At 38.4% G+C, this 15,559-nt stretch overlaps 1 protein-coding gene and 1 non-coding gene across 13 annotated transcripts in view; both read left to right on the top strand.

The window, feature by feature from the left end:
• The first annotated feature begins 676 nt into the window (after window positions 1-676).
• Window positions 677-779, top strand: LOC118155167 (small nucleolar RNA U13). Its single transcript, XR_004745386.1, has one exon. It is a non-coding gene; the product is annotated as a small nucleolar RNA U13 (small nucleolar RNA).
• Window positions 780-6,208: 5,429 nt separating this feature from the next.
• RAB3GAP1 (RAB3 GTPase activating protein catalytic subunit 1) overlaps window positions 6,209-15,559 on the top strand; it is a 100,601-nt gene continuing 91,250 nt past the window's right edge. For 4 of the 12 annotated variants that reach the window (XM_078327930.1, XM_078327928.1, XM_035305053.3 and 1 more), the window contains exons 1-3: window positions 6,209-6,269; window positions 6,376-6,431; window positions 11,782-11,857. Coding sequence is in view for 6 of the 12 variants with exons in the window: in XM_035305053.3 (XP_035160944.1) it covers window positions 6,252-6,269; window positions 6,376-6,431; window positions 11,782-11,857 (150 nt within the window). In the remaining 6 variants the exon portion in view is untranslated. Of the gene's footprint in view, window positions 6,270-6,375; window positions 6,537-11,781; window positions 11,858-15,559 lie in introns of all 12 variants that reach the window. The other 8 variants (XM_078327931.1, XM_078327929.1, XM_078327926.1 and 5 more) reach the window with 2 other exon arrangements.

The following is a 15,559-nucleotide window of genomic DNA, read 5'->3' as shown; positions in this document are numbered from 1 at the left end:
GGCCAGACTGGTTTCAAACTTCTGACCTCAGGTGATCTTCCCTCCTCAGCCTCCCAAAGTGCTGGGATTACAGGTGTGAGCCACCATGCTCGGCCTCATTTGTTAATCATCTTCAGGTAGAATAGTTCACCATCCTGAATTAGGAAAGATTCGAGTTTAAATAAGAATATGTCTGTGTAAAATGCAGTAATAAATTGTACATAGACATACGCTCACATGTACATGCTTAGGAGAACATGCTTATTCTCTAAACTCACATGTAATTCTCATGACTTCAATTAGCTATTTTATTTCTCACATTCTCAGTTCAAGATCTATTAAAATACTTTTTAAAACTAGAAACACATAAACTTAAGCAAATTACATCAACCTGTTAGCAGTTACATCTTATTCGAACCTGCCAGACAACAAATTACCCACTTAAGGACTGAAACTAGCTGCTCTTGATGGATATTACCATTTAGAATAATTAAATTACTTTATATTTGAAAGTTCCTGAGGGCAGGGAACCTTGTTTTTATATTTTCATTTCCCAGTTTTTGAGGATGTTTTTGGAACAGTTCCAGGCACATAGCAGCTGCTTTTAAGAAATATTTTCTGAATGAAGAAATGACTGAATGACTGATGAGTGAATGAAGGTTGCATCACTTCTCTTGAAATTCTGTGGAGATTCATGATCCTTTTGCACTTCACGAGCATGATGATTGGGTGTTCAGGTGCATGTGTGAGATGTGCCACCCTTGACCCTCATTACAGCATAGCACATTACCCATCTGACCTGAAAAAAGAAAAAAAATAAATTCTTTGGAAACATCTTGCCTGGGTGACTATACTGGTTTCTGGTTCAAGAAATACTGGACTACTTTTTTTTTTTTTTTTGAGACGGAGTTTCACTCTTGTTTACCCAGGCTGGAGTGCAATGGCGCGATCTCAGCTCACCACAACCTCCGTCTCCTGGGTTCAGGCAATTCTCCTGCCTCAGCCTCCTGAGTAGCTGGGGTTACAGGCTCGCGCCACCATGCCCAGCTAATTTTTTGTATTTTTAGTAGAGACGGGGTTTCACCATGTTGACCAGGATGGTCTCAATCTCTTGACCTCGTGATCCACCCACCTCAGCCTCCCAAAGTGCTAGGATTACAGGCTTGAGCCACTGCACCCGGCCTTTTTTTTTTTTTTTTTTGAGGCAGATTTTTGCTCTTATTGCCCAGGCTGGAGTGCAATGGCACGATCTCGGCTCACCACAACCTCCACTTCCAAGGTTCAAGCCATTCTCCTGCCTCAGCCTCCCAAGTAACTGGGATTGCACCACCATGCCCAGCTAATTTTTTGTATTTTTTAGTAGAGATGGGGTTTCTCCATGCTGGTCAGGCTGGTCTCGAACTCCCGACCTCAGGTGATCCGCCCATCTCGGCCTCCAGTGCTGGGATTACAGGTGTGAGCCACCACACCCAGCCTGGACTACTTTTTTTAAAAGCATATAAGGTATTAATGTGTGTGTTCTGAAAAGTCCTTGAATTTTATTTTGCCATTGATTTTACAAAGAGCTTTAAGAAGTTGGATAGGCATCACACATCCCTTTCTAAAGAATATATAGTTATTTATGTCTTATCTCTAGATGCTCAGATTGTGAGAACCCAATAGTCAGGCATTCTTCTTTGAAACCCTCCATAGGACTGACCATAGGGCCATGACAGTGGACATCAAAAAAAAATATTACCAAATGAAAAAATGCTGTCTGGATAATTTAGAGAATTTTTCTCTGAAGAGTTTCTTATTCTCATACAGGTCTTCCTCTTCCAGCTACACCTTCTATTGCACTGGTTCTCATAGCAGCATCTTTTTTGTTTTTTTTTTTTTGATGGAATCTCACTCTGCTGCCCAGGTTGGAGTGCAGTGGTGCAATCTCAGCTCACTGCAACCTCCACTTCCTGGGTTCAAGTGATTCTCCTGCCTCAGCCTCCCAAGTAGCTGGGATCACAGGCACGCGCTACCATGCCTGGCTAATTTTTGTATTTTTAGTAGATACAGGGTTTCACCATGTTGGTCAGGCTGTTCTCAAACTCCTGACCTCAGGTGACCCACCTGCCTCAGCCTCCCGAAGTACTGGGATTACAGGCGTGAGCCACCATGCCTGGCCCATAGAGAATTCTTGATTCTCCCTGTGCAAAGGACCGTCCAGATAGATGAGGATGTTGTAATCAGTCTCATAGTTGTTGCTCCTTTCACAAACAATGTTTGCTCTATAACTAAGATCTAATTAAACTGTTATGCCCCCACATTCCTCTGAGGACTAAGCTGAGGGTGATTTTTCCAGGCTTCTAATTTCTTAAATTGCCTATGCGTCCAACTGTCTCCCTGTGGCCATTGTTGGTAACACCTCAAAATAACTAAATTATGCCAGAAAGGAAATGCATGGAAAAGCCCTCGACTTTGGACGTCTAGCAGAATCGCTGTTAATACTGAAGAAACAGAATCTTTTCTGCATTGTGAACCAGTAAAATCTAATAAACGTATGTCTCCCCTGGGCATTTTACATCTTTAGCATCCTGGCTTCTCACTTTGGTTTAATAAATAACTTATTTTAAAAATTTCTCCAGGGAGAAGACAAGGAGCCAAAAATATCTTAGAAGAAAACTTTACCTAGCAACCTGATAGGCTTCATACAGCTTCTAAAATTTAACTTCATGCAATGTGTGATTTTTTAGTTTCTGACTTTTTTACATATTGAAACTTCTTCATGGCTAGCCCGGAAGGAAAAACAGTAATGTCTTACATGTGAGTAGCATTTCCTGGTTTTCCTGGTACATTCATTATAAATGTGACTACGATAATTGATTGTCTATTACATGCCAGGACATTGTGCTAACCATTTTACATATGAACATAGAACTTAATCTTTGCCACAATCCTGTGTAGAAATAGGTATTAAAAGTCCCCTTTTACTATTGGAGAAACAGGTTCAGAGGAGTTAAGGAATTTTCCCAAAGTCATATAGTTAAAAAATGACTGAACCCAGATCTATCTGACTTTAAAACCCAAGGACTTACTTCACCTGGTGAGAATCTTAAAACGTAAGTGAACAAGAAACTCTTTTCCTTTTATACGCACAAATCTCCCTATGTCTGTACCCATCTTTTCCTTTCCTACTTTCTCTTCTCAAAAAAAGGCCAACCTCAGCACATATGCTTCACTCCCTCCTGCTACTTGGGCTCTGAATTCCTCCACTGGCCGGACACATATCTCCAGGAGGTGTGATTCACAAGGTGTTCTCTGCGGGTGGCACTTCCTGAAGCAAGACTTCAGAACACAATGTGAGTACTGTCTCTTGGAGTTGTATGACTACCAGCTCTGTGAATTTCCTTTCTTCTCACATTAAGAATTGTTTCCTTCAGCTTTCCCATTTCTTCTTTGCCATCAATCTCTCTCTCTGCTAGAGTATTTCCACCAGCATACCAAGAGGTCTGCTATTCTCTGTTCTAAAGGCAAACAAAAACCCCCCCCACACACACACAAAACCAACCACCAATCACCCCAGGCTCTACATTTCTCTCTTACTTGCTTTTTCGGCAGCAGTCCATATTCACCTTTTGAAATAGTTTCCTTCTTTGGGTTCTCCACCATCGCTCTTTCTTTCTTTGCCTTCTATTTCTCTGGTCACTTCTTTCCTCTCTCTGTTTGATATTTTTCCCTCTATCAATTCTCTAAATATAGAATTTCTTCAGGGTTTTATATGAGGCGCCACTTCTTCTCTTTCTATATACTTTTCTGAATCACTTCACCTAGGCTCGTGATTTACAATACCATCTCTTTTCTTTCTTTCTTTTTATTTTTTTAATTTTTGATACTTCTTTTTTTCTTCTCCTCCGGATTGTATAAAATACCATCTCAACCCAAGGTCCTGCCTCTGAGTCCTATTCCTACAGTTAACTTTCTCCTTGAGATCTCCCCTAAACTATCTTACAAGCTTGTCAAACTTAACATCTGCCAAACTTAACTTCTGTTTCCTCACTCCTTCTACTTTTTCCCATCTCTGGAAATGGCACCATCTTCACACAGTTGCTTAGGCCAAGTATCTGAAAATTATCCTTGATTCTTGCCTTTCCCTTATCCCTGAATTCAATACAGTAGCAAGTCCTGTCTGACCTATCTCCAAAAGGTCATATCAAATTACTTTGCTTTTCCTGTTGACCACTGTAGTCAAAACCTCTCTACCCTCTCTCACTGGATGTTTTAATAGTCTCCCATTATTCCTTCTTCTTCTTTTGTCCCCTCCCATGTATTCTTCATGTAACATCCAGATATTTGCAAATGTGAACTGGATCACATTGCTCTCTTGCTTAAAACACTTCAGTGACTTCCATTGTACTTAAAGTCCAACCCTGGTGTAGAAGGCCCTATGAGATCTGGCTTATGCCAATCTCTTCAACTTTATCATAAACACTGTGCTTTAGGTGCAAGATACTCCTTCAGTTCATTAGATGAACCAGACTTTTCTACCTTTGAGCCTCTGGATAAGTTATTTCTACTGCTTAGAAGGCTTCCCCACCCCTAACTCACTTGCCTCTATCTTATCCTTCAGCTCTCCTCTAAAATTATTCTTGTCAAGGTTACCTATGACCTCCACATTGCTAATAGCCATGTTGACATCCGTGACACTTCTCTCTGCTCATGCAGCAAAATTTCAGTTTCTCTACAAGACCCTGAGTTATTTGAAGTCAAATTCTGTACCTATAATACATTTTCATATCCCTGGAGTCTAGCATAGTGATTGGCTTATAGTAGGTGTTTAATGAATTCCTGTAAATGAGTAAAGGTGCAAGTTGAGATGTTTTGGGAAAGATTACTGCAATAGCAACCCACGCTTCCTCACTAGTATAGTGGATAGAAACCACAAGGATCATCAAGAGACAGGAGTTCAAGGCTTGGCACTGGCAGTAACAACCTGTTGTCAAAATTTTTCTGACCTTTAGTTTCCTCATCTGGTCTGTCTACATTACCAAATTTTTTATATCTTTCATTCTTATTTCAAAATTAATAATTTTTGGCTGGGTGTGGTGGTTCACACCTATAATCCCAGCACTTTGGGAGGTCGAAGGGGGCAGATCACTTGAGCTTAGGAGTTCAAGACCAGGCTGGGCAACATGGCAAAACTCCATCTCTACCAAAAATACAAAAAATTAGCCAGGCATGGTGGCTTGCGCCTGTGGTCCCAGATCCTTGGCAGGCTGAGGTGGGAAGATTGCTTGAGCCTGAGAGCGGAGGTTATTGTGCCCTGGGCAATAGAGTGAGACTCCATCTCAAAAAAACAATAATAATAATAATAATAATTTTTATCACTAAAGCTACATCTCCTAGTTCCCCACCTCCAAATTACCTCTGTGGATTGCAAAATTCATTAAATGAGATTAAATTTTTAAAAAGTTTTAATTATGTAAAAATTCAAAGCTAAGCAAAAGTAGAGGAAATAGTATTACCACTGGTTTAAACAATTATCCACTTATATCCTTTATTTCATTCCTAGCCTTACTCATTTTTTTCCTTATTGCTTTGAGGCAAACCCCAGATGTGGCAGCATTTCATTTGTATATATTTCAGTAAGAGATAGAATTCTTAACTGCTAGCTGACACCCTGCTGTTCTTCAACAGCTAAAAAAATGAAAAGTTTTTTGAACACCATGTTGCTCTTCTCAGAAACCAGGTAACTAATGTGATGATTTTATTTCATGTCAATTAACTGGGCAAGATCTTGCTGGGCCAGGGAGCGGAGGGTAGAAGTGGTGAGTATAGGGCACCTAGCTTAGTGCCTTGGAATTAATAAATAGAGGCTGAATGAAAATAAACCCAATAGTTAAAATGTAAATCAACTGGTACTAACTACAAATAGGGGTTGAACAAAAACCTAGCATGCTTTAGGTTTTTTGATACAATCTTATTCACATGAGTTTAGGGTCTTGTCCGACCGCCTTGCTTCTGTTCCCTTTCTGTATTCATTACTTTACAGGAAATTTTAAAATTTTATTAAACTAGCTAGAGCGGAGTTTCATTAAACCAGCTGAGGGCGGACCAAAGTCTTCCAGCCCTGGGCGAAGAAACAGCACGCGTCTCTTACCAGGGTAAGACTCCTGGGCAGGGGGCGGGGCCACTAGGAGCCCCGCCCACACCTCCCGCCCAGGGCAGCTCACCACCCTCCTTCCCAAGCTCTTCCGCTGTTCTTCCCGGCAGCCATAGCGCCCAGCCCGGCGCTCCTCAAGATGGCTGCTGACACTGAGGTTAGTTCTTTTGCTCCCTACTTAATCCTCGTTACTATCTAAATTCGTTCCTCCGTGTCGTCGCCTTGGGGCCTAATTTCTTTTTCTTTCCTTCTCTTTCCTGCAGCCCGAATCCGAGGTATTTGAGATCACAGACTTCACCACTGCCTCGGAATGGGAAAGGTGAGTGAATCGCATCTTTGGTTACCAGCTGCATGAGTCCCGGCGTCCCCTAGCTGCTTTGCTGACCCCAGACACACCACAAGTGATGCCACTCTTGCGGGAACGGTAATACCATGGGTCTTGGGTCTCCTCCTCCTCTCTTTTCTGGTCAGCCGCAAGTTTCTTCCGCGTCTCGCGTCTGACAAGCCCAGGCCCGCCCCTGTCAGCCAATCCTTGAGGCTAAGGCCCTCAGAAAGTTTTTGTTTTCTCTCCTGTCTTACCGCTTTCCTTAGACTTTGGTTTTCTGGTTGTTATCTACTCGCAAGAACAGTTTCCGAGGCTACAACTACCTTTCCGGTTTTCATTTCCGTTTAACTCATTATCTTAAGCAGGTGCGTCCCCCACCCCATCCCGTCTACGTTGATATACCCTTTTCAGGAGGAAGTCTTTCTTCAGAGTATTGGTCATGGTCCACACTCCGACCATCTCTATGCTGTTTTAAATTTTTTATTTTTATTTATTTTTGGAGACAGGGTCTCAGTTTGTCACCCAGGCTGGAGTGCAATGGCGAGGTCATAGCTCACTGTGGCCTGGAACTCCTAGGCTCTAGTGAAGCTCCCCATTTAGCCTTGGGAGGAGCTGGGACAACAGGCACGCGCCTTCACGCCCAGCTAATATTTTAAAGATCTCGCTGTGTTGCCCAGGCTAGTCTTGAACTCCTGGGCTCAAGCATCGGCTTTCCAAAGTGCTGAGATTACAGGCGTGACCCTCTGCGCCTGGCCCATCCTGTCTTTTAGAATAACCTTTTTAAAAAGTCTGCATATGGCTTTGGAACGCTTTGATTCAAGTTGTTACACATCTCAGTGGGTACTGTGCCCAAGCTTCCTGTGCCTGTCAAACTCGGATGAACAGCTGTCTGGGTGAAACTGTTGTATCACTGAAATGAGTTGAAAGCCAAGTTTGTGGAGGAGTGATAGCTTAGATCGAGAAGGTTTCTGTTCAGTGTCACAGAAACCGTTCAGTTTTCTGGATGTTGAAGTCAGTGTTTATGTTGTTACAACATTTTATAAACTTTCTGGTTGGGAGAGGAAATTTGTGGTTGTCATGTCATTAGGTGGCATAGAAAAATATAAAAGGCTTTTGTTGAAATAATAGAGTTGTGGTACCTTCATAAGTGTCAGTAAGACATAACCACACTGGCAAGACTTCGTTGGGCAGGTACTGGGTATCTAGAGCCATATATATATATATACACACACACACACACACACACACACACACACACACACAAAGGGAAAATCAGAAACTTGGCCCATATATATATATTTTCTCTATTTTTGTTTTATTTAAGACGGGGTTTCACCATGTTGGTCAGGCTGGTTGTGAATTCCCGACCTCAGGTGATCTGCCCGCCTTGGCATCCAAAGTGCTTGGATTACAGGTGTGAGCCACCGCGCCCGGCCGACCCATATATTTTTTAAAAAAACAACAGCAAATAGTTAAAATGTAAGTCAATTGGTATTACTATAAACATAATAATTAAAATTATTATTATTTAGATAGGGGTGATATTGTGGACTACAATAGTTGGAGATACTTTCATAGAAAAGATAGGAAATGAACCGGGCCTTGAATGTGGGAAGTGGTTAGGCATAAGAATGGACTGACATGGGCAGAGACATAGGTGAGAATGAACCTTTCAAAGGACTTAATGAAGAAATTTCAATAGAGTGAAGACTTTTTTTTTTTTTTTTGAAACAGAGTCATGCTCTGACACTGAGGCAGAAGTGCAGTGGCACGATCTCAGCTCACTGCAACCTCTGCCTCCTGGGTTCAAGCAATTCCCTGCCTCAGCCTCCTGAGTAGCTGAGATTACAGGCATGCACCACCATGCCTGAGTAATTTTTGTAGTTTTAGTAGAGATGTGGTTTCACCATCTTGGCCAGGCTGGTCTTGAACTCCTGACCTTGTGATCTACCTGCCTTGGCTTCCCAAATTGCTGGCATTATGGGCGTGAGCCACTGTGCCTGGCCTGAAGACTGTTATTGAAGGGAAATAGGTTAACGAGGAAGATGGAGTTGGGTTATGGACAGCTTCCCAAACTAAATATAGGAGTCCAGATTTGGTATTCTTATGACCAGTGATTTTCTCATACTTTAATGTGCATCTGAGTCATAGATTGCTGGGGCCTATCCTCAGAGTTTCTGATTCTGTAGGTCTGAGGTGGGACTAAAGATTTTTGCTTCTGTAACATGGTCTCAGGTAATTCAGATGCAGCTGGTCAGGAGACCACACTTAGAAAGAACCACTGCTTAAGACAATAGTGAGAGACCCTTGATATTAGAGTGGCCAGGTGATATGATGAGAGTGGTTTTAGGACATGATGTAGAATGGTGGGAGAGTTAACTTGATTCATAATTAGAATGGTGATTTGGGGAGTGGAGAGAAAGGGGCTAGAAGGGAGGATTGTAAAATATTTCAGAGAAGACTTAGGTAATAAACTTAATGATCCGTAAGAATGGGAAAAATCAAACATGAACTGCAGTTTTTTGCCTGAAAGAATGAAGATAAGGAAGTGTCAAAGTGAGAGGATTGCAGTTTTGAATCTGTGGAATTTGAAATAATTTGATGTCTTGAAGGTTGTTAGAAAAATGTAACTTAAATCTTGGAGGGTGGGGATGAGGAAACATGAGAGTTTTGAATGGAAAAATGATCACTTTCTCCTAGTTAATATCCTGAAGTGGAATATTAAGCTAAAGATCTGCATATGGAAATAGTTGTTAATGCAGTTATAAGAACTATTGCAAAATAGAAAATTTGGTTTTTGGCTTTTACGCTGTTTGTAGTGTGCATTTTACAATTCATGGGAATAAGATTTTGAAGTCTCAAACCTTGAGTTTAATTTTCAATGAAAGTTCTTGTCAGTACAGCATGTTATGAACTATGTAGATAATTTATTGAGAGAACTGTATAGAAGCCCATGACTCTTTTTATCATTTGTTCATTGACAGAATGTTTATTGAATGCCCATATGTCAAGCACAGTGCACATTAGGGATATAGGGATGTGGTGGTTAGTAAAACAGGTACAGTTTCTGCTCCTATTAAATGTACAGTCTAGTGCAGTACAGACACAAATAATACAGGTCTGTAATTACAAATTTATGTAAAAGCTAAGAAAGGAACGAAACCTAGTCTTATGAGAGCGGATAGCAAAGGAACCTGATATAGAATAAGGAATCAGGAAATGACCCTTCATTTCCTGAGCACTTTTAAGGAGAAAGGTACTTAATTTTTCTATTCAAATCTCAATACTTGTAAGATAAAGTCCAAGTCTCTTAGCTAGTATGGCGGCTCATGCCTGTAATCCCAGCACTTTGGGAGGCTGAGGCAGGCAGATCACTTGAGCTCAGGAGTTCAAGACCAGCCTGGGCAGCATGGTGAAATCGCATCTCTACTAAAAATACAAAAACTAGCTGGGCGTGGTGATGTACATCTGTAGTCCCAGCTAGTCAGGAGGCTGAGATGGGAGGTTTGCTTGAGCCGGAGAGGACGAGGCTGCAGCAAGCCATGGTTACACCATTGCACTCCAGCCTGGGTGACAGAGTTGAGACCTTGTCTCAAAAAAAAAATTCTTCTTTTACTGTAAAAACTATATTTTAAATAGTTTTTACTATAACAATAATACCTTGTAGAATACAAAATAAAAGTCATCTGTAAATTTACCACCAGGAAATAACTCTGTTAATTTTTTGACATATTTCCTTCTAACCTGTGTTAAAAACTTCTTTGGATCAAATATTAATATTTCTTTCTATAGCTTTCATTTTTTCATTTAACATACTAAACAATTTCTTCCTCAAACATTCTTCAAAACATGATTTTTAATGAGTGCATATTAGTCCTCTGAGTGGATGAATATACCATTAATTTACAAGTGTTTGCTGCACTTGGCCATTAAGGTAACTTCCAGTTTTTTACCTTCATAAATGCAGTATACATTTCATGCAAATTTTTACTCACCTATGGATATATTTAAATTTTTTCTTTTTTTGTAAACATATAAACTTGTTTCTAGAGCACTCATTTTCAAACCTAGTAATTGCCTTTTGACTGACCCCCTCCCCGTGAATAGTGTATGAATTAATACTGCATTTAATTTTAAAGAGGAATTACTAAGAAGCCTCAGTTGAATCATACCTGGATTTATCATTACTATTTTAAAACATAAAAATATTAGTTCATAATGTCACTGAAGGAAAAAATCTGTAGCCTTTGCAGGCAGTTTGACTAGAATTAGCTTTAGTGCTCTAGCAATTACTTCTAGGGGTTTAGAGAGCAATGTTGCTTTTAGATTGCATCATACTTAGCTTATATAAGAAGTCAGCTTCTTAGAGTAATAAGGAATCTCCTCAAAGTGTCTTTGACTGAGACTTGACAGTTTTCATATACTGATGTTGAGCATGTTACTAGTCAAAATTTAGTTCTCTTTTTAGTAGGTCTTGTTGATCATTGGATTTAAAGATTAGTGAATAGTTTTATGATCTGTCAGTTACATTCCTTAAAGTTTACAGATTTACTTGTAATTTCTTGTCAGCTGCTCATTAAAACTTGTTTTAGTTTTATGAGCCAAGTTCCCAAATAATATTTTCTTTTTTTTGTTGGGAGAGGGGTAAATCAGGGAAGGGAATTCATAAATAGAGTCAGTTATTTTGGGTAGGAGAGAAATTATTGGTTTCATAATTTTTTTTACTTATTTATTTTTGAGATGAAATCTCGCTCTATTGCCCAGGCTGTAGTGCAGTGGCATGATCTCCACTCACTGCCACATCTGCTTCCCCGTTCTAGTGATTCTCATGCCTCAGCCTCCCAAGTAGCTGGGATTACAAACGTGCACCACCACACCCAGCTAATTTTTTTTTTTTTTACATTTGTGCTGGGCTGGTTTCTAACTCCCATCCCCAGGTGACCTGTCCACCTCAGCCTCCCAATGGTCTGGGATTACAGGCATGAGCCACTGCACTTGGCCCATAATTATCTTTAATAGTATCATTTTCGTCTGTCAGTTTTTATTTGTGGTCCAAATTTGTTTTATTTGTTTCAGTAGAGATTCTTTAATTCTTAATTTATATTTTGTAGAAGCCAGAATGTTTTGTTAGGTAAGCAATAGATATAAGTGAATCAAAACTTAAGAAATCTTGAATAAAATATTATTTTTTTACTCCATATCCATAAATTAAGCTAGCAATACTAAATGTACTGAGTGCTCTCTGGTTAAATTGTTAAAATATAAAAATACCTTTTTAAAGAAGTTGTATAATAGGAAAAAAATGTGTGCTGTTGTATTTAGAAGCTTTCTCCCCACTTCCTAGGTTTATTTCCAAAGTTGAAGAAGTCTTGAATGACTGGAAACTGATTGGAAATTCTTCAGGAAAGCCACTTGAAAAGGTCAGATCTATTTGCTGGTGTCTCTAAACGAATATTTGAAACCTCTATTTTCCAGTCCTTTGCTGCATTTGGAACATTTGAATTAAATGTTTTTTAAAGTTATGTATAATCTATAAACATCAAATGGCATTTGGAAGAATTTGGATTTAAATCTGTGGCAAATGATATATGTAAGACATTTGTGAAATGTTTAAGTAATAAAGTTTTATATATATATATATATATATATATATATATATATATATATATATGCCCGCACATACACACACACACACAATGTCATTCTTTGTGAGTGATTTTTTTTGTTTGTTTCTCCTGAAGTTTGCTTCTCTTTTGCCTTGTCCCTTGGAATGTTAAAACATTTTTTTAAAAGATTTTTTTAGTTGGTTGAAAAACGTTGCAATGACCAGCTTTTATGGTATTTTGCTTAACTAAGGAGGAAAAATCTACTACTTGCCATCGACTTACTTTACTTAACAACTATTTCACTCAGTTTTTGTATTTTATAATATCACTAATAACATCCCCCTGCTCTTTTAAACTTTTTAACGTATGGATGTTTTGAGGATTTTATTTAAGAATGAAAAAAATTACTCTTTGAAATTGAGATAGAACTCAAATTCTAATCTAAAGTATTGGTAGTTTTATTCATAAACCACACCCCCAATGTTTACTGATGAATATACTCCGAGAACAAACCTAGATTCACTGAAGGGATCTAACAATTTGATCTTAAGTTTATGTAAATGCTTAGTTTGTTAGATGAATTCTTTTGAAGTAAAATGGTTGATTATATTACAGCTCAATGTTATTAACCCAGTGATAACTTATTAACTCAGTAGTTATTAATTCAATAATTTAATTATAACTTTCCCTGTTAGGAACTTTGAGTTCTCAATATTGGTTAGGGTTTTTCAGCTTTGTGATGATGGTGATACTATCAAAAAAGAGACTGCCAAAATGCATTAGGAAGCCAGGCAACATCATGAGAACCAGGCTGTTAAAAAAAAGTGTTAGGATTTTTTTTTTCTTTATCTGTATGAATATGAACAGAAAAACTAACACCACATATAAAAAATATATTATTTAAAGACTTGTTGAAATATACAAATTGATTTACTACATTACATGTTTGAATAAATAGAGAAAATGTGACACTTTCAAACATGGGTTATTCTATTCCACTTTAAACAAATACAAATACTTGAAACGATTGTTAAATTGATATTGATGCCAGTAAGATTAAAAGCAGAATAAGCTGGATATAGCTAGAATGGGAAATGATTTACACTACCAAAAAAGAGAGCTAAACCACTGTACTTATGAGCTCTGATATTCTTTCATTCTTTGATTTACGTGTATTTACTGATTACCTGCTATGTGCCTGATGTGAAGAAATAGTGAACAAGATAAGATCAGGGTTGCCATTGAACATAAATCTAGTGAGAGCTGTCAGTAAAGAAATGTTAACATTTTTATTTCTTAAATTGATATGCATGTACATATTTTGGGGTACATGTGATAATTTGATACATTCATATAATCAAATCAGGATACTTGGGAACTCTTAAATATTTATCCTTATGCTAGGAACATACAAATTACTGCCTTTTAGCTATTTTGAAATATACAGTCAATTAGTGTTAACTATAGTCACTCTAAGGGTTAAAGTTTTAGATGCTAAATGCTGTTTTGGGATTTAAATGGGTAATACTTAAAGTAGGTAGCAGACTGCTGGGTGTGTACTAGAGGCTAATGAAGTGTTAGCTTCAGTCTATTTCTCCCTACTAGATAGTAATACATAAATAAGGTACAGAAAATAGGGACAGATTTCAAGGTGACCTGTAACTATGATGGATATGAAAAAAGTGTAAAGGACAGGGATGGTTTGGGAAAGAAAAGAAAGTTTAGAGACTTCCTTAGATTTTAATTTATATGAAGGACAGTGATTATTAGTTTTCTTCCTCCACTGAGTGGGAATTAAGGAAAATTATTTTATCAAAACCTTTAATCATGGAAAATTTCAAACACATATAAAGTGAACAAAATGGTATAATGAACTCCCATGTACCTATCACTTAGTGTCAACAATTAATACTTTGCCATTTCTTGTTTGAGTGGTACCTCTGTTTACTCCCCTACCTCCACTACATTTTTAATAGTTTTTTGGGGTAAGATTTACATACATTGTAATGCACAGAACCTAACTGCTTGATTTTGACAAATGTTCACATGGGTGTAACTTAACACTCCTATCAAGATAGAGTACATCTCTGTTACCCCAGGAAGATCCTTAGTGACCCTTTCTGGTTTGCCCTCGAGTCATCTGCTATTATTATTATTTTTTTGAGACAGAGCCTTGCTCTGTCACCCAGGCTGGAGTGCAGAGGTGCAATATTGGCTCATTGCGATGTCTGCCTCCCGGGTTCAAGCAATTCTTGTACCTTTTCCTTCCAAGAAACTGGGACTACGGGCATTTGGGAGGGACTATAGGTGGCAACCTTGCCTGGCTAATTTTTGTATTTTTAGTATTTTGTATTTTCGCCATTTTGGCCAGGCTGGTCTCTAATTCCTGGCCTCAAGCAATCTGCTTGCCTTGACCTCCTAAAGTGCTGGGATTACAGGTGTGAACCACTGGGTCCAGCTTTTTTTTTTTTTTTTTTTAATAAATAAAACATAAACTACTGTCACTACTCTAGAATTTTACATTTAAGTGACCATAAATGTCCCTGGCATCTTTTACTCACCATAATGTTTTTGAAATTCATCTAGGTTGTTGTACATAACAGAATTTCATTTCTCTTTATTGCTGTGTAGTAAGTAGTCTGTTTATGAATATACATGGTTTCTTTCACTTACAGACATACTATTCACAACAGACATACTATTATGAATAAAGTAGAACATTATTGTAGAGGCCTTTTGTGGACTTATTTCTCTTGAGTAAATACCTAGGATTGGAATCACTGGATAATAGGATACGTGTAACTTTATAAGAAACAGCTAGAGCTTTATGTGCTGTTTTACCTGCTTTCCATCAATACATGGGAGTTTGTGTTGCTCTCCATTATCACGAGCAATCAGTTGTTTGCAGTATTGTACATTTTAGTCATCTTAATGAGTATGTAGTTTGTGCTTTTAATTTATATTTCTCATTTTGGTTATAATTTGTATTTCTGTGATGAATATTAATACTGACCACTTTGAATTTTCATGCACTTATTAGCCATTTGTTTATCTTCCTTTCTGAAATGTCTTTTCAAGTTCTTTAACCATTTAAAAAATTGGCTTTTGTTTTTACTGAGTTGTAGGAGTTCTTTTAGGTTTTTTTTTGTGTATATATTCTGCTTTTAAACCTTTTCTCAGTAGTTTTGCTAGGTTGTGAAGATGTTTTTAATGCATTTTTCTAGAAGCTTTATCAACTTATCATTTAACTTTTATTTAAGTCTGTGATTTATTTCCACCTACTATTTGTGTATTTATATGGAGGGGAGTAGGGATCAAGTTGTTTGTTTGTTTGTTTGAGACGGAGTTTCGCTCTTGTTACCCAGGCTGGAGTGCAATGGCACGATCTCGGCTCACCGGAACCCCCGCCTCCTGGGTTCAGGCAATTCTCCTGCCTCAGCCTCCCGAGTAGCTGGGATTACAGGCACACGCCACCATGCCCAGCTAATTTTTTGTATTTTTAGTAGAGATGGGGTT

Source organism: Callithrix jacchus, chromosome 6, assembly GCF_049354715.1.
Source record: "Callithrix jacchus isolate 240 chromosome 6, calJac240_pri, whole genome shotgun sequence".
Lineage (NCBI taxonomy): Eukaryota > Metazoa > Chordata > Mammalia > Primates > Cebidae > Callithrix > Callithrix jacchus.
This window is presented reverse-complemented; position numbering and strand designations above follow the sequence as displayed.